We start from the raw sequence: 26265 nt of genomic DNA on the forward strand, positions 1-26265 counted from the left end.
CTCACCGTTATTAAGTATCAGGGGTAGCAGTGTTAGTCTGTACCCACAAAAACAATGAGGAGTCCGGTGGCACCTTAAAGACTAACAGATTTATTTGGGCATAAGCTTTCGTGGTTGAAAAGCCCACTTTTTCAGATGCATCATTATTAGATGCTGGGCATGGCTGTCTAACACATCAGCTGTGCAACACACCTTTGAGGTTTCTGTTAAGCTGCAGTTTCAGAAGATATCTTCAAATTATCATTGCTTCCTACCGAAGTGGTTGTCCTTCAGTCTATCAAATCAAAGGGTAACGCGAATGCCATCACACTGTATTCTAACATGTATGACTAATGGTGCAAATGTAATTTAAACTGCCCGTACAAGATGACATTTTACTCAAGCACAAAACATTCACTAGTTGCTAATTGCAACTAGCAGGTTCTCTGGATGCTGATGTTTTTAATTAGAGCTTATACTCTGGGCAATTTCTTCTGATTAAACAAAAGGTTTTGTTGTTAAAAAGACAGACAGTGTCCTCTAGTGGAGAGGAGCTACTCTAGCAACAGCTTGAAAATGTCCAAAACATTGCTAACTGGAGAAATATAGTACTTAAAATAAGTGTTGTCTCTGCTGATGGGATTTGCCAATTTGAAATTAATACATTTTGTTGCAGGGTCTTCCTCACATTCTGGCTTGGTAGAAAGTGTGCTGAATAACAAGGATTGTTCCCATTTTAGATCGGAAAAAGTTTTTGATCAATTTCAAAGTGCCTCACACTGAACCCAATTGGTTAGAGCTGACCTGCATCTTTATGACAGGAAGCTGAAGAAGCATTTAGTGCAATTTTACAGAAAGCAAGCAAGAACATATTCATCTTCAGAACTAAAGATGAGGCAGACAAATACAGTTGATGTTTGCTGCTTTGTAGGTGATCTCTTAAATTTCTTTATTTTATTCTTATTTGAACATAAAGAAAGGACTTGTACTGAAAGGCACAACATATTCATGTAGCAGTATTATTTGAACTGGAGACAGAGGGCCCATGTTCCCTGGATGTACTATTATTGATGGGACACCAGAGAAGCAGGGAATGCGGGGGGTCAGGCTGGAAGAAACTCAGCCACATGGACAGAGCAATGCATAAGGTTTTATAAAGTTCCACTTGTTCAACTTAATCTGCATTCAGCCTCACTCTTTGCCAGTGAAACAATCCAGTTTTTTTTTTCTCTTTTGTCCGCCCTTTCTAGAGTCTATTTGCTGCTCGGGTAGCAGTCTCACTTTAATAATTCTCATCTCGCATTTTGAGTAAAACCATTACTGAGGACCCACATGGAGACAGCATTATCTTGAGATTTCACAGTATGCTGCAGCAATAAGAGAGAGAGAGAGAGAGGTGGATACCCTTGTTAATAAATTTAAACATGGATTTCGACTCTTTAAAAGGATAGACTGTAAAACAGTAATAATCCTGCATTGACAAGAAAATTAAAGATGGCAGCATTCAGAGTAACCATAACATGCCCACTCATTGTCAGAGGTGCACTGTTATTAATCCAGTTTTACAGTTGTTCAAATCTTTAAAAAATTATCATTTACAAAAGTAATTGCTTAAGGGTAACCATGAATGGCTTAGAATTACCATCTCTGAGGTTGTTTTCTACATTGGCTAAAGGGAAAGCATCTTCTAGAGTTAGTTTATTTACTTAGATTTGCAAACATGCTCATCTAATAATCATTTATGCTCAAAATTTTTTTAAAACATACCAATTATTAAAGCCAAAAGTCCATGAAGGCCTTTCTACCTTCCAGACAAATTGTTCTCCATCCTCTTTCTCCAAATTCCTACTCCTGCAGAAAAAAAGCCAACAGCCCTGTACCATGCCGTGAAGATGATTAAATCTGATAAAGGAGCAACCATGGAGGGCAATGGGTGAGATATAGCCTTACACCATTGTTTACTATCCTCTTGATGTCCCGCTCATTGAGGTTGCAGGATCCCCACTCCATCCCCCAACTGTCACCAATTTTATAGTATGTCCACCCCTATGAAATTCAGATTCTGGCAGAGCAAAGGGAGGGAAATAGACTATATGAGAGTCAAGGACCCCTCAGTGAAATTGTCCAACTGACAGCTTCCCACCCCTTCTAATTAGCTGTTAGAGCAAAGGAATAAGCAAGGTCTTTAGCAGTGGTAACTGGTCACAAGAATCCTTCCTAGTGATCTGCTAATCACCTTTCCAATAGGTTTATTTTGAAGCTCAGCTGTAATAGAAAGAATAGATGAATTTACAGCTGAACACCTGATATATTAATGGCCCTTGTTCAACAGCAGTAATCTGCACAGTATTGCTAAGGGACAGTACATCCTTCCTCATTTATTTTCCATATGTAAATATATCATGTTGAATAGGAACTTTAAATTCTGTGTCTAAAAGCATACGTAAATATTTTATGCATGGGGGGGGAAATCCCTCCGAATTTAGTCAGGGAAAAGCCTCAATCTTTTAAACTTTTGCTTTTCTAACACGTTTTTTTTCTTAACAAAATACCGTGTTTAATGTCTGTGGGTTGATATTTATTTAATATGCACTAATAAATGGCTTAGAGCCCAATGATACAAAAATCAGTGCAGCAGGTTTCTGCTAGCTGCAGGAGCTCAGCACCCCTGTGGATCCTAACCTTGATGCTTCAGGAGTAAATTGGCCAGCAGCCAAACTACCTCAGGCTGTGAGCTTATCAGATCTAATAAACTAAAAAGTATTGGACTGGGGTTGTACTTGGTAGGAAAGCTCCAGGAAAAGCCCAAGGTGCTGGAGTGACGGTGATTCAGTAGGTAGCCCTCTCACTTTTAAGACAAAGTTGGGTAATGCCATAGTGGTACTTGTTATCTGCTAAAGGAAACTTATTTTGGATTAGACAAACAACTGAGGTGCCTTCTTACCACTTGAGAGCAATAAAAACCCAGTGGCTGTATGTGAATGAGTAGGAGGCACTCCCTTGACACAATTACCACACAAATGTTTTTATAATAATTGTATTGTCAGGGATTATCCTGGACTTTTACTCCATCTCTGTCCTTCCCCTTGCCAAAACTTCCTGCCAAAGCTCTGCTAGGACAATTTTGGGGCAGCTAGTCCTCTCTGACCCTCTGTTGGGACTGATAGTCAACAGCTAATTTTACCTTGTATTTCCTGGAAATTGAAATCAGGTACATAACGTACTCTTAGAGAAAGCAAAAGTCTATTTCCTAGAAAACTAGACAAAGTCGAGGTAAGTGACATGGAACAAGAAATGTGACAGCTGAGGAATCCTGCAGAAAATAAAAGGTCATTTGTATAAACCTGCTTCAGAATTGCTGTGAGAAGCTACGTGCGATGCCTAAACTCATCAAGAGAGTTTAAGTTACAAAGATATAGCCTGAAAGCTTACCAAGTTGTACTCTGTATTTGACTCGCATTAGCTGAGCTTCTAATTCAACTCGCAACTCATTCCACTCAAATTATTTCAGGATTTGGAAAATCTGAACCCCCTGCCTGCTGCAGAGCTGTGTTCCATGGGGTTGTCCTGAGATGACCAAAATTGCTTCATTATTCAGGAATTCCATATCTTGCTTTCTGGTTATTAGATTAACCATCTCCTCTTCCCTGTGCCAACTATTTGGACATCTTGATAGCCATTTTTAGCAATATCATTTTTAGCATGTGTCAGGGAATTTCTCTGAGTATGCTTAGGAGTGTGTGGTCTGTGATGCGTGCTGTTGCTACCTTGCACTGAGTGAAGGTAAGCTTTCACAGAATGACCAATGATAATCCACTTGCCAAACAGCTGAAAGAAGGTAATAAGTGACTCTTGCCTTTAAAAATGTAAACATTGATTGCAAGGTTTTATGACTTGTAGGTCTGTGAATAGGTCAGCAGGGATGGAAGCCAGATGTTTTCCTTGAAAACTGCAAATAAATTCCGATAAATAAGACTCTTATTAAATAATTATCTATCTGGCTATCATACAGTTGTGACACAGAGGCTCATTGGTGGTTGACTATTCTGTCAGCAACTCTTAACCAGCCTGATAAACTCACTACAACTAACACTTTGCTGTCATGATATTTACCTATAAAGAATGTTGTGTGAGGTATCAAATGAAAGCCAGTAACACCCTGGTCATTGCTATCATTGTGAAATCTGTGTATTAACTACTATATGAGGAATTATGGATACTTACTGATATTGAGCTTTAAACACCAAACACAGGTAGAAACAGGTTTCCTTTCAGACAGGAGGGAACATAGTTATCTCCCCACCTCTAATGTAAACTTAGCATTGTGAGTCAAGTTCAATAGGAGTTACATTTGCTAGTAAAGTGAACAGAAAAAACAAATGAATAGGGGATGTGGAAATAGCATGGTGATGGCACCCTGGAGAACCAGCGATGGGGAAGGAGGCTCTTATCTAGTGCTCTTCAAAGTAACTTCAAAAGGAATCATTTCAAAGGTTGCTAGACTATAAGAAGGGAAGAGAACCCCTTTGTTATCTACCAGTGAGGAAGCAAAAAGGACCGTGCTTTTTGCAATCATAAAGGTTGGATCCTGATCCATGGGGCTGGTCATGCTGAGAGGTTGCGTTAGGTGATAAACTTATCTTAGACAGGTTTTAGCCTGTTAAAATGATTAGTCTATTATTTTATTTGTAACCATTGCTGTTTCCATTATTCTTACACAATACTCACTTGAATCTGAGACTCTCCCTTCTTAGTTAACAAACTTATTCCCTTTTTACTATACATTCATATCAGTGGTGTAATATTAAGCAAAGCAGGCTGGCGGATACACTGTCTCTTTGGAGACAGCAAACTGGGCAATTTCTGTGAGTGTCCAGTGGCAGAGGCTGGAGGGAGGGATAGCTCAGTGGTTTGAGCATTGGCCTGCTAAACCCAGGGTTGTGAGTTCAATCCTTGAGGAGGCCATTTAGGGATCTGGGACAAAAATCTATCAGGGGATTGGTCCTGCTTTGAGCAGGGGGTTGGACTAGATGACTTCCTGAGGTCCCTTCCAACCCTGATATTCAATGAAATTCCCTGATATTACAGGGGATTGCACTTCAAGGAGGCCTGGGGATTTGGGTGCACCTAAAGTTAACCTATAAGCTAAAGTACAGGTTAGAAAAGCTTCTGAGAAGATTGTCTGGCTAACAGACTGGAGTGACAGAGAGCTGATACCCAGTTTAATACCAGCAAATCTCTCTCACTGAGGCAGTGGGGTAACAAGGTGATACATAATCCTGGATGCCCCCAAAAAGCATTGCAACAGTATCCTGCAGTTGTTTCCAAATGGAAATAAGTTGTGCAAATGTTGATTCATTTCATGTGTTCTCTAAGGACCAGATCCTCTTCACCAACTCATGTTGAGTAATACCTTACTCTGCAAGTAGGCCCATTGATTTCATCTCTATTTGTAACTCTGTTACAGAAATTGTGGTTAGTCTGCTGGTCTTTAGAGACTGAAGACTAAAAATTGAAAACGTAGATTGAAGATATGTTTGGTGATCTTGATTTAGGGACAGTCCCAGAGAATCAGCGATAATACTCTCCTCATGCAAGAAAGAACAGGCCCTTACTCCTGAAACCACCACATAATTCTAGATAAATAGTCACTACCAGGGAAAAGAGCCCACAATCGTTCAGAAGAGTTGATACAGGCTAAGACCAAGGTGCCTTTACGGAGGTGAACGGGGACAATGAACAGTGTACCTTTGTGCAGTATGTCTAACTCTAGCCAGCGTTATCAATTAGTCACGTTCACATGAACAGTATATGTCAAGTATCACTTTTTCTGTGTGCAAAATTAAAACAAACTGAATTAATGCAATGTTAAGGTTGCACAATCAAATCAAACCAAGTCAGAAACTGTACACATTAAGGTTCCTGCAGTAACATTAAATTAGTAACATTGCACATGTCGTTTTTCTTGTGTGGATTTCTGTTCATATTTTAAAATATGGCTCACAAAATATGGAATAAGTACACGCATATATTATTCATTACACTTGACATTCACAACTCAGTGAAGTGGCTTGGGTCGGGAATGTGAGTCATACCTTTGGCTTCCACATAATGATTGCCTACTGACAGTTCTCTGCAGGGCTAACGTAACAGGGAAGAAGCACCTCTGCTTTTAATGACTGTATCTTGGCAGTAGAAATAGCAATGAGGCCATGGGGGTCTGTTATAGTAACTGCTATAAACTTAAGCAAATATATTTTTTTCATAACCTGTACCTATTTTGAATAGAAAAACATGGCAGTAGCCCAGATGTTTAGTCTATTTTTGTGTTAGGCAAATCAGCACACTAGCAAGTTGTTACAGACTTGATCCTGCATTCTTTGTAAATCCAAATTCTCGGTGAACGAATGCAAGATTGGGCCCTATTTCTATATAATTTGTTTCTTCTTTTTGTTTCCAGAGAATGTGTTAAACATTGGTTGGAAATTAAGCTACAACTGACTATATGTAAATCAATGATTTTTGCAGATTGATATAAGAGTTCAAAGGTTTCTAGCAGCTGATCCAAAAATTAAATATTTTTTTCAAATTTTGAAATAACATATTCTCTTTAATTCTCTGTAACAGGCAATTCTGCTAACCTAACCTGCCGAGCTTTCTTTGGATACAGTGGAGACGTGAGTCCTTTAATTTACTGGATGAAAGGAGAGAAGTTTATTGAAGATTTGGATGAAAATCGGGTCTGGGAAAGCGATATTAGGTAAAAAGCAACATTTTTGTTCTCTCAATCAAGATTAATACTGTATTTGTGTTTATAGTGAATAGTACTGTGTAAAAGGAAGGAATAGATTTTATTACTAACATGAGTATGAAAAGGCTATGGGCCTGATCTCTTCTGTTACACCTGTTTCATGTCAGTGTAACTCCATTGACTTCAGTGGTATTATACCAGCGTGAATCTGTGGAGTAGATTACATTTGGAAAGGGGGAACAGAGAAAGTGGAGGTGCTGGCAGGATTCTCATCTCAGTTTTAGCACCATAAAATCAGAATAAATGACACAGGAATGCAGTGATGTAACAGATTATAATCCATACAATGGTTTCATCAAGTAACAGAAAACATTGCAGTATTGAACACTGAAAGGTTACTGAGAAGATGTCAAGGGAAATAAATATGTCAAGAAACAGGGTTCACAAATAAATACATTTTTAAAGCCATGGAGCATAAAATGTTGTAAGTGTCAAAAGCTGGCCTTTGTTTCTAAATATTATTGTTCCTGTTGTATGTGAAAGGAATTACATTCAATTATTATAGAAGAACTAGACCTCAAGAACGTTGCTTGTCTTCCAGTGCCCGTGGTTTTCTTTCATATGGTCTACTTCTACCTGCTGAATACTTATGTATTGTGTGGCTGGGGAGGAATATCATATTCTTGTGTTGCTTCTAAAAGTGCTGCCTTAATCTGACATTGTGTATTCATTAGGAATGCTCTGGTTGACATACCCTAGAAAATCATGTACAACAGCGTTTCTCAAACTGGGGTCCATGGAGCGCGGATACCCTGGGGGTCCGTGAGGGTACTCCAGGGGGTCTGTGCGCCCTGCTCATCAACTCCTCCCTCTCCCTCCCAGCACCTCCTGCACGCCAGGGAATAGCTGTTGAGAGGCATGCAGGAGGTGCTGGGAGGGAGGGAAAGGAGCAGGGATGGGGCGTGCTCTAGGGAGGGGGTGGAATCATGTCCAGGGCCGACAGTCCCACTGATCAGGTCCTCCCCCTCCCTCCTAGTGCCTCCTGCACCCCAGGGAACAGCTGTTCCACGGTGTGCAGGAAATGCTGGGAGGGAGGGGAAGGAGTGGGGATGGGGCACACTTGGGGGAGGAGGCGGAAAGAGGTGGGGAAGAGGAGGGGCAGGCATGGAGTGGGGGCAGGAAGAGATGGGGTGGAGATGGGAAGAGGTGGAGTGGGGGGGACCCGGAGCTGAGTGGGGAGCTTGGGGAGTCTGCAAAAAATTGTAAATCAAAATGGGGGTCCTCGGGTTGCTAAAGTTTGAGAATCGCTGATGTACAATATGATTCTAAAGTATCTACATGGGTCTGAAAAGAACCTTTTCTACACAGTATATAAACCAGTACTCTGTGTGAATACGTCATTGTGTGTGTGTGTGTTTAAAATATAGATAGTTACTAGTATAAAATGACAGCAAAGACTTCTTAATGAATTACATATGCAGTTTAGATATGTACGTTATCCACAATGAATACTTACGACAGACTAAAGTTAGCATATTTAAATTTAATTTCTTACTAAAAGGTTTGCTACTCCATAGCCTTGTAAATCTGGTCTGATTCTCAAATTCATCTTGAATATCTTTAGACAAACTAAAGTAACAGAGGAAACTGTGTATCAAAACCAATAAGGCCATGCAAACATTCAAGGTTATTCGAGTCATGTTCCACCTCCCCCAAGTGATGGAAAGGTGGAGGCAGGAATATCTCACTTGAGTGTACTCTAATTTTATTCCACAGAGTTCAAGTCCAATACACCAGGTTACATAGAATTGTGCTATGCTGTATTTCTTATTTAAAGCTCTCCTACAGCCTATCATCCAGAGACTTAGGGCTTTAAAAATTTTCAAGAAGTAATAACACTCTTCACAACTGGCTTGGTTCTGTGTTTGTTCAGGGAGGACCCTGAAGAGTGTTTTCCATTTTCTTTAGGCGTGTGAATAGTGTGGGTGATGAGAGTTTGAAGCAATTTCCTGTTTGCTTGGTTGGTTTTTTAAAACCAATGCTGGGACTAGTGAGGGGACAGTGGGTAGAAAGAGAATACAGGTGGTATCCAAAGAGGTTTTTACTCAGGAGGTGCTTGCTTTTAACATCCACTTGAAATGGTATTAGGCGAGGGAACATTAACTGTTCCAGCTTTCACTGCTGGTTTATAACTACTTAATAAAATAAAGATGAAGTAATGATTTTTCTTACTATAAAAATGGCCATGCTGCTTCCTATAGAAATGTCAAAGCATCTCAGAAAATTGCCTTTGGACAAAAGCAAATCTTGGACCATACCTTTAGTAGCAGCCTCGAGCTGGAATTAACCATTTGGAACCTCTCCAGACCTACGCCATATCCCATCATTTCAAGAGATCATATCCTACTTTTAAGCAGCATGTGAACTTCTCATCAAGGTCTCCTTCCCAGCCCTCAATATATTATCAGTGTGTGCATCATGCTGCTTAAGGAAGACAATTAACTGCAGCTCTCATTAACATCTACAAAGCCAAACCTCCTCATTAGGCGTGAGGAAGAAAAGAGCATAATATAATCTAATTAAGATTGGCTTAAAATTTGGCTATGGTTTGATGCAGAGTGCTGCGAATTGTGAGTAACATTATATCATGATTATCTAATGCTCTGACATGGTACAAACAGACTCTTATGTCTGAATTATTTCATTTTTGTAGAGTTATTAAGGAACATCTTGGAGAACAGGAAGTTTCCATCTCATTAATTCTCGACTCGGTGGAAGAAGGGGACCTAGGAAATTACTCATGTTATGTTGAAAATGGAAATGGACGCAGACATGCCAGCATTCTTCTACATAAGAGGGGTAAATATATGACTTTTTAACATAGCTACTATACATTGTAATGATGTTGCATTTGTAAACTTTCCTTCAGAGACTTCCCTTAGCTTTATCAGCCTAAGATATTGAAACGCAAAGGCTGATTGTTTGCTTCCCTGCATCTGTGAAGGTCTATGAAATAAACCAGGGAAGCACACTGTTAACTATGGTTGTCACCACAAGAAATATAATAAAATAACACTTTTTAATAATGACTGTATACAAGATACATTTAACAGCTCACGGGTGTGGAAATTGATAAAAGTTTAGTAGGGCAGGAAATGGGTAATATAACTTAAATCATTTTCTGTAAAAAAAATATAAGCCCCAAAGTTATAGTTAATAGATTCCTGTTGAAAAATGTACATAAAAATCCCACTAGTAAAGTTACTGCCTTTTCTGACTCACCCCATTTTGCAGAGATTTTAGTTCTAATGTATTTAATCCAAAGGTCTCTGAGAGGGAGTATTGAGAAACAAACTTCTAAAGGTCTCCCTGTTTTCACTATCCACTGATATCAGGTGCTTTGAGCCTAACTAATGGCCACAGTAGTCTCCCACTGAGATCATTAGGATGAGACAGAAAGCACCTTGCTAAACAAGACTCTCAGTCCACTTGCACACTTTATCTCCTAGAATGGATTCCACTTTGACCCGTGCTATGCCTGATGCTCTCCATACTCCAACAAAATCCCATTGGCTTGAAATAAGAAATGAAAGATCAGGACCAATGTCAATTTTTTTATTGTGCTTATTTTTAACCCCTTTATTAAAGGGCCAGTTTCTTACTGTGTTTCTCAGGTGTCTGTTTACATTAAGGCAGCAGTCACTTCTTTAGTTTGGGTAAATTTGGGTAAATCCAAAATGGGACCGCAAGGGAAACTATCATAAATAATAATATCTTAAGTTTCTTTCCCACCCACTCCAAAATAATAGTACAATAATGCTTTATGGTTATTCTACTGAACTAAGGTATAGCACTTATCTCATAAGAGGTAAGAATGTAGAAATAATCAAACGATCTGTTTGGCTTGGCATTTATACAATAGGTGCTTTGCAAATATTCTTCTATTCTTCTTGCAAATATTGAGTTGGGAAATTAGTCTAAACCAGCTAGCCCGTCTTTGAAGTTTATTAATAGACCAGCAGGTAGGCAGGGGTCTATTCAGAGGTATTTGAACCCATGTCATGAGATCAATTCAGTAAACACTATAAAATCCCATAAGGTTATCATTTAATAGTAAAATTAATATGTGGATCTTTTAGGATAAATAATTTCAAAGTTTTGGTGAGTTTAAAAACAATAGTTGATTGATATTTAGTAGATCTTTTTATTATCATCTCCCTTTCTGTTACTTTTCCATATCAGCAATAGCAGTAAGACTATGACACTACATAGAACCTACCCACGTAGGAGCTTTGCCGCTGCCAGCCTTTTAATCTGGCAATATGCATGGCCTAAACTTTGCAAATTCACTCTGTTCCTCCTGTTTCCCTTCATGGAGCTGTCAGTATAGCAAACACACCATAGCATGTAGCCTCGTGATGACATGTATATGAAGAAATATTCAGAAAATTAAATCATCATCACAATGAGCAAAAAGTTAGAAATAGCATACTTTTTAAAAAATAACTGTGAATCTGAAATATTCATTTGAAAAGTGACCCTAGTGGGTCTGTAAAATGCAAAAGGTACTATCATGAGCATTCTACATACATTGCACTTTGACAACTGTTTCAGTAAAATGAGAAATTAACCGTGACAGATAAAAATTCTAACTAGTCTCTCAGGTCTCCTAGAAGGACAAGCTTTGCACAGCTTGCTTAGTTTTCTGTAAATCACCATGGCAACATTCTGTTTTAGGTTCCTTGTTTAGACCCACATTTAGTCTCTGCTAGGAATGTGTATTTATTAATTTCTGATTATTTGGTGCAATCGGTAACTAGCAATAAATTAGGGAAATTTGCTTCCCAAACATTAAAAGACATCTAGAGCTGTACTACAAGTTTTTAAGTTTTAATTGCTGACATGTTTTTGTTTTGCAACTTGCTTTTTAAGCAAGTAAAAATGCTGGATCTGGAATGCTTATTAGATACATAAACAACGGATTAAAACTTCATAAACTCTATATACAATGCAATATCACTGTTCAAAAAGAAAGTAAAAATGAAAAGCCTTGTTGTTAAACAAAGACCTTTTCCAGTTGTATCAACTAAAAGTAATCATTGATTTAAAACAACTACCCCTCTGGTAACTCTAACTATAAACGTTTTCTGTAATATATTATCATTAGGGATGTTTAATTCTAAACAACTTTCACTCAGTGAAGGCTGATCTCATGAGGTTAAGATCACTAAGTGCTCTGAGACCTTGAAAATGGTAAAATTACTCTGCAAATAGGGTGCAATACAGCCAGAGTCCATTTAGATAGATCACAGTAAGAATAACTGAGCTCAGGGATGGGATCTCAAAACTCTCTCTCTCTGTCATTCACTGTGTGCCCTTGATCAAGTTATTTAACCTCTGTGTGTCAGTTTTCCTATTTGCAAAATGTGATAATATTACTTACCTACATCACAAAGATACTTGAAAGTGTTTGTTCAGTGTTTTTAAAATATAAAGTGCTATACTACATAAGAGTCAAGTATTATTACTCATAATAATATCAGCATCATCTATGGACCACAAAGTGCTCTACAAACATCAGTCAAGTGTGAAGCATAAGAGTCCCTGTGAAGATGGTAGTGTACCCATTTAACATGGGAAAACTGAGTTACAGAGAGATTAAAGCCCAGATTTTTCAAGGTATTTAAGTGTTGCACTCAGCGTTACGATGCTTAAGGTGATTTGGGGGCCTAAATCTCATTTTCAGAAGGAATTTAGGCACTTTGGAATTTAGGATCAGTTAGACATTATAATGCTGAGTACATCAGTCTCTCAATACCTTGAAAAATCTGGGCCTAAATGTCTTGCCCAAGTTAACAAAGAGAATCAGTAGAGGAAGGGGTGGGAGGACAACCATAGGAGACATGGTTTCCTCTGCTTTCTGCTAGACATAATCTCTTTACTTCACCATTGTTCAGATCAAGTTATTTTCCTTTTATCCAAGAGAAGAGAATTATGCTTCTTGGATACTGCTTCTTGATTTTGTTAAGTTATCAGTGGTGGCTATCATTTATCATTTGTAAATCTGGTACATCCTCAACTAGATTTTGGAACCCTCCAGAGATGGATTTTGATAGACAACCAAGCACAAGCTAATTAATGGTAGACCGTTTTATAATATATAATGTGTGAATCATGCACTGCTGTCTTATATTTCTGTGGGGTTTAAATTCAAGGAAACAGGCCCACAGTTTACCAATATAATAAGTAATACACCGCTACCTCGATATAATGCGACCCGATATAACACAAATTCAGATATAACGTGGTAAATCAGTGCTCCGGGGGGGGTGGGGGGGCTGCACACTCCAGTGGATCAAAGCAAGTTCGATATAACGCGGTTTCACCTATAACACGGTACGATTTTTTGGCTCTCAAGGACAGCGTTATATCGAGGTAGAGGGGTATAATGTAAGATGAGAGACAGAGAATATCCTTGAATAATGGTATCTCCTGAAAAGTGAGACTGTCTTTTGTCATAGAGCAAATCTTCCACAGTGATGTTTAATTACATGGTAACTTGGAATTACAAGATAGCCTTTAACTGCACATTAACTTGTGGAAAAACTTTGGCTGTGCATTTTAGCAGACAAAACACCATAGAGAAAGTGATCAAATGTTTCACCATGTCATACATTTTTATTTTATATGATTAAGAAGCAAAATATATAAACTAACATAACATTTTCTGTGGTCCATCTGCCAGTGGGGCAAACACAGGGCTCTGCTACTTTCCCCTTTATTATAGCAAATCATAGCCAATGTCTTTTTTGCAGCTTGTATGCATGTCTTCTTGGCCCACTGTCCCCACTGCATTCTTGCGTCTTGCTCCACAGTAGCAGTCACACCAGTATGCTTGTTTGTTTACTTACCTGTCATAACTAGTCTGCTGGTCAAAACATTTCAAATGAAAGATTTTCCCATTGGAAAATGTAGTTTTGTCAAAATCCGAATTTTCAGGAGGAAAAGATCAATTTTTGACTGACTTTTCCAATGGGAAAATTGAAGAAGAGAAAAAGTAGTTGTTGCTCTGTATAATATATTCTGCTGACCTCTGTAGTATCAGTACCACCCGCCTTCATAATGATGAGCTTGAGAAGGGCCAGCTAATATCTAAAGGCTGGAGAAAGGATCTCATGAATGAACTAGGAGTACTCCTAGTTCATTCATCCATCCACAGAGCATTGTTCTCTTGCTGAGAAAATACAAATGGTAAAGGACTATGGCTAGATCAACAGAATGATGACAGAAAGATCAGCTTTCTTGTACTGAACTTCAAAAGTAAATTCAGGAGTCATATTGTACATGAAGTTCACTTCTTCAGCCCTGAAGGGAATATCTCACTTGCACATGACATCCACTGAGACAGCCATGCATCAAGTCTACCAGCTCTCAGTCATGCAATTCTGCTGTCCTAATATCTCCAGATCAGCCTTAGCCTGGATGGCAGTAAATTAGGTGGATAAGGTATGTAATGCTTTTCCATCATAGGTCAGAAAAATCAATTCCCATATCATCTGGTAAATTTTCAGGTAAAATTAACAAAATGAATGTGCTTCCCTGGATACTGTATATCCTGAGAATCTCCCAGTTACTATTCTTCCATTTTATTTTAGGAAAATTAGTTAATTTTTTTAAATATTTTTTGGGGGCAGGGGAGGAGATGAGGAGGTCTAGACTGGCTTTGTGTAAACTGCAATTCCCAATCACATCTGGAGGCTTCTATTTCCCAAACTGGCAGGCAGCCTTATGGCTCCAGAACACAACAAAGCTGATCCCTCCCTGGCTGCTGGTGGAACAGGAGTTGTTACATCCCTTCCCATTGGCAGGAATACTGGATACAGCATATTGCCATTTTCATCATAAAATGTCACCTACAGAATTATCTATAAAACATGGGTCCCTTTGGCTAGAACAATTAAATTCCATCCCTTCTCTCTCTTTGATGCTGTACTTGGGGCAACCCCCATTGTTGACAATTGACAAGAAGCCATTAATGCGGAGAGGGTGGATAGATAAAAGGATAATTTGGGTCTGTCAATTGATCTTAGAGGATCAGTTTCTGCCATTCAAGCACTCCAACAACAATATTGCCATATGACATATGCCAGAGGCCTCATGCATATCCTTGGAATTTTTAAATATCATAGACTGCAATCTCCTAACTCAAGAAGTGTTGCATTCAACATGGGGGATTCTGTACTAGATCTTGTTGTGACAGATAAAGAGGAAATGATCACCGAATGAAAAATAAATGGTAGTTTAGGTAGCAGGGATCATGACTTGATCACATTTATAATGTACAAATACAATAAAGTCCAGACCACTGATATTTTATACACACTTGGTGCTTTAAAAGGGCCAATTTCACAAAGCTAAAAACAATTCTGAGCCAGATCAGCTGGGAGGAAGAATTTAATCATAAAAATATAAATAATAATTGGGATTTGTTTAAGAAGATTTTACTAGATGCCCACAATCTCACAATTGAGGAAGAAGGCCATAGTGGTTAAAAAACTGGCCTGGTTTAGAGGGGAAGTGAAGGCAGCTATAAAAAAATAAAAGTAATATATAACAAATGGAAGAAAGAGGAAGTTGACAGTAATGAATATTAATCATAATAGTAGAATTGTAAAAAATTGATAAGGGAAGCAAAGGGACTGGTCAGCAGCGGCAAGGACAAATAGAGCTACTATAAGAAGGGTGCAAAACTGGTTGGAAAACCATTCCCAGGGAGTAGGTATCAGTGGTTTATAGTCATGCTGGAAGGACATAATGAGTGGGGTCCCGTAGGGATCAGTTCTGGGTCCGGTTCTGTTCAATATCTTCATCAATGATTTAGATCAGTGGTTCCCAAACTTGTTCCGCCACTTGTGCAGGGAAAGCCCCATGCGGGCTGGGCCGGTATGTTTACCTGCCACGTCCGCAGGTGCGGCTGATCGCGGCTCCCAGTGGCCACCGATCGTGGCTCCCAGTGGCCGCTGCTCCAGGCCAATGGGAGCTGTTGGAAGTGGCAGCCATTATGTCCCTCGGTCCGCACTGCTTCCAGCAGCTCCCATTGGCCTGGAGCAGCGAACCGCGGCCACTGGGAGCCGCATTCGGCTGAACCTGCGGACGCGGCAGGTAAACACACCAGCCCGACCCGCCAAGGGCTTTCCCTGCACAAGCGGCGGATTAAGTTTGGGAACCACTGATTTAGATAATGGCATGGAGAGTACACTTATAATCTTTGTTGATGATACCATGATGTTAGCGGTTGCAAGTGCTTTGGAGGATAGGATTAAAATTCAAAATGATCTGGGCAAACTGGAGAAATGGTCTGAAGTAAATAGGATGAAATTCAGTAAGGACAAATGCAAAGTACTCCACTTAGGAAGGAACAATCAGTTGCACACATACAACATGGGAAATGACTGCCTAGGAAGGAGTACTGCGGAAAGGGTTCTGGGGGTCATAGTGGACCACAAGCAAAATATGAGTCAACAGTGTAACGCTGTTGCAAAAAAAGCGAACATCATTCTGGGATATATTAGCAGGAGTGTTGTAAGCAAGACACAAGAAGTAATTCTTCTGCTCTACTCTACGCTGATAAGGCCTCAACTGGAGTATTGTGTCCAATTCTGGGTGTCACATTTCAGGTAGGATGTGGACAAATTGGAGAGAGTCCAGAGAAGAGCGACAAAAATGATTAAAGGTCTAGAAAACATGACCTATGAAGGAAGATTGAAAAAAATTAGTTTGTTTAGTCTGGAAAAGAGAAGAAGGAGGGGGCGCATAATAATAGTTTTCAGGTACATAAAAGTTTGTTATAAGGAAGAGGGAGAAAAATTGTTTTTCTTAATCTCTAAGGATAGGACAAGAAGCAATGGGCTTAAACTGCAGCAAGGGAGGTTTAGGTTGGACATTAGCATAGGCGCCAACTCCGTGGGTGCTCCGGGGCTGGAGCACCCACGGGGAAAAATTAATGGGTGCTCTGCACCCACCGGCAGCCAAGCTCCCCTCCCCACCTCACCTCACCTCCTCCTCCACCTCTGCCTCCTCCCCTTAGTGCGCGGGGGCAGGGACTTTGGGGAAGGGGTTGGAATGGAGGCGGGACAGGGGCAAGAGGGGGTGGGGCAGGGGTGGAGTCAGGGTGGGGCCGGGGACAGAGGGGGGTCGAGCACTCACTGTTGCGAGCAGAAGTCGGCGCCTATGGACATTAGGAAAAACTTCCTAACTGTCAAGGTGGTTAAGCACTAGAATAAATTGCCTAGGGAGGTTGTGGAATCTCCATCATTAGAGATTTTTAAGAGCAGGTTAGACAAACACCTGTCAGGAATGGTCTAGATAATACTTAGTCCTGCCATGAGTGCAGAGGACTGGACTAGATGACCTCTTGAAGTCCCTTCCAGTCCTATGATACTATGAATACAAACTACCTGATCCAACTGCATAGCATTACTTGCAGGTTAAGCATCCCTTGAAAGACGTATTTGGTCTTGATGCACTGGGAGCACCAGAGGCTGCAGGATTGTTGTTGGTGTAAACAAAGTTTCATAGGTTCACCCAACCAGTTATATAGCCTGTTATGACTTCCTGACCCAAAAGACCCTGCCTAATTTAGATTGCCTGGAACAAAGCTTTGTATGTCTTTGAACTCTAGCCAATGGGGAAGTGCCTTGCAAAACATTAAAAACTCTACTATCGATCTACTATTAAGGTTGATCGAGCAGAAAATAATTTCATTCACACTGGTCCCCACACAGGTTACAGTGCATGGGCCCTGCCAAAATAGACTGCTGCTGGAATTGTGAGTCTCCCAGAGCAAAGCTGGCTCATATGTTTTGGGACTGTCCCAAGATACAATCCTTTTGGCTAGAAGTAGGCAAGAGATTAATATGATAATGGATACCTCCTTAAAAATTACTTCCCAGAACTGTGTTTTGGGATATATCCCATCATCTTGGAAGCTCTCCAACTCACTGAAAGCTTGGTTCTCTAGAGCAGTGCTTATAACCAAATGACTCTTATTGCTTAGATGAAACAGCAGACTGCCACCAAGGATAGAAACTTGGCTCATTGGCTTGGCTGATCTGGCAGCTACAGAGCATGTAACGTTTCAGAGAAAAGTGACCTCAGACAAATTTGAAAAGATTTGATCTAACTTTTTAAAAACCTGTGATTAGTTCCTGGCAGATAGAAACAGATGTCATTCTCCTTTCCCCTTCCTGTTGCTTTCCTTCCTTTTCTTTCCCTTCCTTCCCTTTTTTTCTGTTTATTTCGCAGGGAAAAAATAATAAAATATAAATTAAAAAAATTATTTCCCAGGTCTGTGCTTACTGTTTGTATTTGGAGGTACTGTTTGTCAGTAAACATCTTCTGTGCTGGTGACAGACTGACTACAGAAGAACAGATGTCTTACCTTTTAATTCTTTTCTATTGTCTGGCTACACTAGTGCAAATATCCATGTATGAGAACATACATTATGTAGGTCAGGATCAGTGGTTACTGATTCTCCTGACTACAGTGTTCCCTAGTAAAATAGTTAAAGCCTCTGCAGGGCTTATATTGTTTCTTCCCAGGAAGGGCTTTTTTGTATTCCTTCAGTTCCTCGGTTGCCTGTAATCCATTAGTGTTGTTTTTTTATATAAAATCATTTTCATTAGTTAGGTTAGGGTGTTTAACTGCTTTGTTTTCAGCCATGGAAATCATCAACAATAAACTATTGAAGGCCTGCTCGAAAACTCCAAATAGGGCATTGGCTGTAACTTCCCTTACTAGAGTAGAAAGACTGTCTCATTGTGCAGTCAGACCACACACACACACACACACACACCAGGTAAGAAATATTGTTTGGTCTTATTCAGAGCAATATTCAGTGGAATTCTTCAAGCCATCAGTGTTTCAACTAAGTCACTGTACTAGGGTGGTTTGCCTTATATGGTATAGAAGATCACCCCTGTTCATTATAGGTCTAGCAGTATAGAGGGATGATAACGCATGTTGAGGAAGCATAGGCAAGCTTAACTCAGGACTTGTCTTCTATGGGTTTGTGTCTGACCTCAAAACATTCTATTTACTTTGATTATTTTAATTTCATTTGCCATATTTATAATGGTACTAAAATTCCATTTTCCAGAAAAATTCCAGTATTCTATGAGTTTAGTTCCTCAGCTTTCATAGCAGATCTGTTGACAAAGTTTTAATGGTAGCATCACTGTCATGACACTATAATGCTGTTTTATGAGTTAAGGAGCTTAAGGAAGCCAAATTGCTCATCTCAAGAACGTTTTCAGTCATTAGGACTTGATTATGGCCTATATTCCACAGACTGATGGTGATGATTGACTATTCAGACTTCAGTGAGACAAGAAGGAGCAACTCCTTTTGTAACCTCCGCAAACAAACTACAGGTCTAATAGTTCCCTCTGCCGTAATGTACCGAAATTCTGTAAGACTTCCAAGATTTCAAATGGGAGCTCATCATATGAGATATGTTACTAACAGGTTTTTACACTAGAATGTCTGTTAATTGTTCCTAATGACTTCAACAATTAGGCAAAAATGTAAGTTCCCAATAGAAACAAAACTCCATTATAATAAAACTCTGAACCACTATGTTTGTTAATGTATTAAACTTGTATATCTTATATTATACAAGACAATCTGTTTATATGCTAGCAAAAGCTTTTTCCAGGTTTCACTCTGAAAGAGCAACAGAATGGGAATTATCATCAGCTATTTTCTTAAATAAGAAATGATTGTAGAAAAAAAAAGTTCTAGTAGTCATCTAAGAAGCCTGCATGTTCTTTGTTTGTCGGACAATTCTAAGAATTCCTAGCGTGATTCACAGTTACTTTAGATATAGTTTATATACAGCCAAAAGCGTACATTTGATCTTCTCTCTGATTTCCCCGCTCCCCCGGTAAAAAAAAGTTTTCTGCCACTATTATACACAATCTCAGATCTAATCAGTATATATTTTGAGACCAAATATATAACCCAAGACATTCTATAACCTTGTTTCATAAATCAGTAAGGCTATTGGCCTTTTCATTCTCAAGAAAGCTGCAGTACAGCACCTCTATGGAAAACCTTAGCGATAGTACTAAACTTGCTCCCAGATCCCTGGTCTCGGTCAGGGCAGCGCTATGTAAGAATTCTCAACCCACACTTTCAGAGGTATAGGTTGACCTATACAAGCTGTGGGGCTTGATTGTCCAAGGTAAGCAGAATCATGTAAGAATATAGAAAAGACAGAAATAGGTACCTTATGCCCCAATGCTGCAGAGAATTACGTACATGCTTAATCTGAGAGAGTCTGAGTAATCCCACTGCTTTCGATGAGATTACTCACAGTCCTTAAAGTTAAGAAATCTGTGTAAATCATTTCAAGATTGAGGCCTGACATAGTAGTATAGTTACACAGCTATAAAATCCCATATCCACTGTAAAGGTGTTGGCAGTTCCTATGTGTCCCCTTTTGGCCTGGTGTGGTGCTGCAGGTGTGCCCCACCTCAATGTTTCACGGTAATAACTTTGCCTGAGGAAAGGAGAAGCCAACACACGTTAACAAAATGACCCCGTTTTAATAAGGCTTCAGGACAGAAGCAATTACAATAAACAGTTTGTTAGGTCCTCCCCTCGGGATCCAGGTTCAGAGCTCCCAAAATTAATGTCCACAACACCAGGTCTCCCAATCTGATTAGGCTGGTCTCCTGGAGCTTGAGAGAAACTACCACCCACTTCAGCCTGCCTGGCTTCTACTTCCCTTTCCCTTATTTAGTTTCCTCTTTCTGTTTCATATAGCCTGGGCCTAGCTCAGGGTAGGGCCAGGCCTCCTTGATTACCCCAGGCTTTCCCAACTGTAGATCCAGCCTGTCCCTTAAACAGGAAGTGCACTCCTTCACATCCACTTATAGTTATCCAGAATATCCAGAATATCTGAAGCATAATTTGTATTTAGTAACTCAATTGTATACAGAGTAACAACTAGTCTCCAAAGGAAGCCAAATTAGTCTAAGGTATGAAGCTCAGGGGATATCTTTTTTTTTTATTTACTTCTCTGTACAAATGCGGTAAATAAATAAATAACCTGTGCGCCACTGCTGAGGAGGTTTATCAAAAATTAAAGCCAGGTGCAGATCAAAGATACATCCCAGAAGTGCACCTGATAATTACAGTAGGATTAGTGTAAAATGAGTGCATTTATTACCACCCATATCATTCCGTATGTTTAGAGAGGGCATGTGCTTTATTTTAATTAGCTGTTTCTTTCACTGGATTGCTTGGCCAAACCATCCTGATAAACAGAAAAAATGTAGCCATTGGTCAAAATGCTTGTAGCAAATCTCATTTTAAATTGAAGCAATTTATTCGGAAACCAATCTACTAGTGCAGCAGTAATCAATGTGTTTTCCCTTAGAGTAGACCCGTTCTTGTTCTGCTGGAGGACTATTGTTAATTGCCTGTAACTAAATGATTGCTGTGCTCTTGAATGTAACTCTTTGCCACTTGTTCATTTGTTGCCAGTTCCCCTAAGGTTCTGCCTGGTAATTTTCCTTTACAATTTTCACCATTCAGTCTCAGTCCCTTAAACAGGGCAAGGTTTGTAATTTTAACATCATCATACAAAGGCTAAACAGATTTTAAAAGGTTTGCACTTTTTGTTTCTCCCTCTGATGTGGAATTGTGCTGAAACTGAACCTTTTTAAAATGCTGCCACTCCAGGCAACTTGAACTTGAGCAGAAAAAGCACATCACACTTCAAAGACAGTGTAACACTTGCTGTAGCAACCATGCCCAAAATTTAATACAAAAGATAGAATAAAGCAATGGAATGTGAAGACAAGTACGTCTTGCTATCTTTGCTTACAGTCTAGTGTTAATGGTCACTACATAAGAATATCCAGCTATTATACAGCACTTTTCATCGGTCAATCTCAAAGTGCTTTAAGGAAGTCAGTATCATTATCCCCATTTTACAGATGAGGAAACCAAGGCACAGGAAAGCTTTGTACGGACCCAGGGGGTCAATCGGGCTGGTACTCAGATGGCTAGCCTGTGCCACTACCACAAAGGCCACACTGCAATTTTTAACACTTACTTGAGCAACCAAGCTAGTGCCAGTCTGTTTACCTGGACTGGGAGGTATGCTTCCAGGTGCAGTGTAGACATACTCTTAGGATCAGTGAATGCTCTTATGAATGTTGCTGTGTTGCTCTGCCAATGGTTATGAGGCAATGCTATATGAATTCAGATTGATTTTATTAAAAGGAAATAACGATACATGCTATACTTGCTCTAGAGATGTTTATAATTCCAATAGTGGAAAATGTACTTTAAAACAGACTCTGTATTGACCAAAGTACTACTTTTTATATAGCATATTAGTTTGCACATTGATGGTGGAAAGACAACTACATACCGTGTTTTCTATTTAATCGCTCTGTTGTTAATTTTGGGGAACATTTTGTTTTTGAATAGTAAAGTTTTTCTTGCCTTTTATGCATCGTAACAGCAGGCATATAAGTGGTATATTTTGCACCTAGCAACATAGCATATTAATTCCCCATATTCTGGTTACCACTGAACAGCTGCATCACTTGTGGTGCAAAATGATAAACAGGCTGCTGTAAGCCAGCGTAGTGTAATTTCCATCTCCATTTATTTTCTAAAATATTGTATTACTAGCCTCTGCAAACTGTATTTTGTTTAAGTAAGCCTCCTCCCTACAGACCAGAAAAGTACTGAAAGTATGAAATAACAAGTACTGGTCTTAAAAATGTTAACACAAAGGAGTTTCTACCACAGTTTAGACACTAATTATATGGAATGTAAATACTTTTATTTCATTGTATTACACTCTTAGTGTCCTCTGGGGAGCAATGAAACCTTTTTAACAGTTGTGTGTATCAGAATAATAAGTGTCCATTTATTGGTAAAACATAGTAAAATTAAATGGAACTTTTCTCTAATCTTTTATTTTGTTAATTAAATTGTATAATAATGTATTATTACGTATGCATAACCAAAAAGATTTACTTGGATAACAGGAAAGTTTACATTACTTAACCCAAGTACATGCTGCCCAAATGGAGGCAAATGTTATGAAGACAGGATGTTGTTTATAGGGCACAGTGCCCCTTAGTAATGCATTATATAAAGTTTTCCTTATGGAACTCTGTATTCTCTTCCAGTTAGGCTTTTTATCAGCTAAAATGTGTCCATTCAATTTCTAAATCCTGTCCCAGTCCTTCTTCAAAACTGGAGGTTAGAAATATTTAAAATTAATGGGTTTTCCTGGGATATACCAAGTTACTGCTCCTCTCTAATTTTAATAAAACAAACAAACAAAACCTTTGGAGCTTTGCACTATTTTTTTTTTCTTTTTGAATTCTGATTTCTTATTTGAAAAGTAGTGAGAATAATAACAAAAAATGGACTCAAAAGAGTTACTTCTGCTTTCTTAAGTATTCAACTATTGGAAGTAGGAACAACAGACAATGATGACTATAGGTTATTGTTATTATCTGATAAATGACATCACCAAGGAGATTGCTGTTGTCAGATATGGCTGCATTTGATTGGATTCTCCATCCTGAGGGATTCAACTGCATGACAATGATCTCCATCTATCATGTGAATCTCCAGTGGTCCAATGTAACAAAGGAAGAGCGGTCATGCTCTGAATCTGAATGTCTGAACTGACAAATTGCGATGATTTGCAACATCTAAACAAAAGACCTTCCTGTTTAGGGGGAAACGGGGGTGGGGGGGAAGGGGAGATGAATTACAGATTAAGAGGAAACTGTGTCAAAGATATTAACACATAACTGAGGAATGGGATTTTGGGGTTCCCAGGATGATTTGTCTTCATATCCCACAAGCATTTTTATTTATATTTTGAAAAAGTAAAATGGTTATCTTTAATCTAATTGACAGAAACCCATCATGAAACATAGCTGTGTGTTCTGATCTTTTGTGTGAGGTGGAGGAAGAGGGTTGTGTCTGCCTTCAGCTCCACTAAAGGAGAGCAGTTATATGTGCTTAAAATATGAATGGTGTGACATCATATATCTATTGCAAACAAAACAGTGATATACAGATATATATTAAACCCAGCACAGAACACTGAGTAAAAATAGTTGACTGACTTTTCACACAACCTATTTAAAATGTGGTATGAGGGTATTTACATATATATAAAGGAAAAACTGCATTATCTGTACATTTCTCAAAGTGTCCCATCAATAATCTGGAAAATTAAGTGCAAAAATCCTGCATTTGTATTCTACTGTTATCTTCAAACTGCAAAATATCTCCAGTGTTAACCTTTCTCCAGTGCTGAATGTGGTTATTACATTTTATAATTCTTTGCAGAGCTGATGTATACAGTTGAGCTTGCTGGTGGGCTTGGTGCTATTCTGCTGCTGCTTGTTTGTTTAGTGACTATCTACAAGTGTTACAAGATTGAGATTATGCTCTTCTACAGGAATCATTTTGGAGCTGAAGAACTAGATGGAGGTAAGGCAGCTTCTCAGTATATTTCCTACTTTCTAAATTTGCCTGGCTCTTTTTTCAAGTGATTAATTTTCATTGTGGAGCAAGAAGTGTTAACAATGCGGCAACCATCAGTGGCGTTTCTCTCACTGCATTAGGCACTGCATTGAAAATGCATCCCTAGACAGCAGATTAGAAGCAATGATTGTTTGACTGTTGCATTTGCTGCTCTGCAGATCTCCGGGAGACACCTATATCTTTTAGATTTTTACTCCCAACACCAAATGTAAATTACAAACATTCTATCAATATTGAAAGCCAACTTCACTTCCCCATAAGCAAGTGTCTCCTCTAATTATATTCCCCCAAAATGTTAAGAGGTTGAAGTGAATATGAATTTGCTCCTTGTTTAAGCTGATCTGTTTTGATAAACTCAAGAGCATAGACTGGTGGGTAAATTCCAAAACACGCAGTACAGTTTATTACTTAACTGTTTAGAGAGTGGCTCATGTTGATTAAACTAGTTGTTCTGCAGATGTGGTGATTCAAAGACACCTAGTTTCAACAATAGTAATTGGCATTATTTGCACTGACCTATATCTGAATTATACACTAATTGGGGGAGGGATAGCTCAGTGGTTTGAGCATTGGCCTGCTAAACCCAGCGTTGTGAGTTCAATCCTTGAGGGGGCCACTTAGGGATCTGGGGCAAAAAACAGTACTTGGTCCTACTAGTGAAGGCAGGGGGCTGGACTCGATGACCTTTCAAGGTCCCTCCCAGTTCTATGAGATAGGTATATCCCCATATATTATTATTACTACTTTTACCATTGAAGAAAAATGTTGTATTTGTCTCTAACCACACTAATCAGCGTCACAGATGAATAGCAAACTAGATTAAACACTGGGCTTTGATTAATTAGGCTTTGTACCTTCAATCAGAGTTCTTCCTGTTTCAGACTGCTACCATATGTGTGGTACACTATATCCTTATTTACTAAAACCCTATTGAAATAAGGGTGTTAACCACTATTGAAGATACAAGGTGTGGATAGATGATATCCTGTTATATTTTATAGTGTGATGTGTGTGGGATGGGAGATGTTAGCCAAATCTGTCACGGTGAGGATGAACAGAGGTAGTAAAATTATAGGGGCCTATGTTATGTCATAGGATAGTGCACATTACACCTAAGATCCCCAGGAGTTGACCCACTTCTCCCTATAGTATAAAAATATGCAAAGATGTGAAAAAGATAGTGCCCAAACAACAAAATTAGAATCAAGTAATCTCACCTGCTACACACACACACACACACACACACACACACATATCAGTATCTTGCATCAATGTGTCACCTTCTACTGAGAGATCACAAAATGCTTTGCAACATTTTTGTGTTAATTCATATAACAACCCAGTGTGATACATTAGTATTTCTACTCTCACGATGAGGAAACTGAGACGTAAAGAGACTGTGACTTGTTCAGCATCACGCAGGTTTTTGGTAGAACCTGCTTTCCTTGGGAACCAACCAACAAAGCAAACTATCCTCTCTCTTTGTATGGATCCTTCTCCAGCTTGCAGTTCTTGCTTTCTAGAATTTGAAAACTTACATGGTCACAAACATTACACACTAGTCTTGTAACTTCATTCTGAGATCCAAATCTCCCATTTAAAAATAGTAACCACAAAGCACTCTTAGCAAGAAACTGAGTTAGGTTTTTGAAGAGGGAAAAATTAATATAATTGTCTATTTAAGTCAGTGTTCTCAGTAAAATAGATTCTGCCATTACAGCGGGTAGAGAAGATGTTCTCTTTAGATAATAAAAACAGCAGAAAATTTTATGTGCTTAGCTGTGGTAATATGCTAAATGAAATATTACTCTGAGATGCCAAACAAAATATAATGTATTGAATAAAGTGGAGTACATCAAAAGCAGAAAGAAAAACCTATTGCACTGAGGGAGTTACTGCAGGTAACAGGTAGAGGAGGGGCGTGAGTGGACGAGAG

The 26265-nt window shown here is 39.1% G+C and overlaps 1 protein-coding gene across 1 annotated transcript in view; it reads left to right on the top strand.

Moving 5' to 3' along the window:
- LOC113406191 (interleukin-1 receptor accessory protein-like 1) overlaps positions 1–26265 on the top strand; it is a 544469-nt gene that overhangs the window by 490701 nt on the left and 27503 nt on the right. The window contains exons 6-8 of the mRNA XM_026649368.1: positions 6607–6739; positions 9444–9589; positions 24132–24275. Coding sequence (XP_026505153.1) covers positions 6607–6739; positions 9444–9589; positions 24132–24275 — 423 coding nt within the window. The remainder of the gene's footprint in view (positions 1–6606; positions 6740–9443; positions 9590–24131; positions 24276–26265) is intronic.

The sequence above is a fragment of the Terrapene carolina genome, unplaced genomic scaffold (assembly GCF_002925995.2).
Source record: "Terrapene carolina triunguis isolate 2854851 unplaced genomic scaffold, T_m_triunguis-2.0 Scaffold23, whole genome shotgun sequence".
Taxonomy (NCBI): domain Eukaryota; kingdom Metazoa; phylum Chordata; order Testudines; family Emydidae; genus Terrapene; species Terrapene triunguis.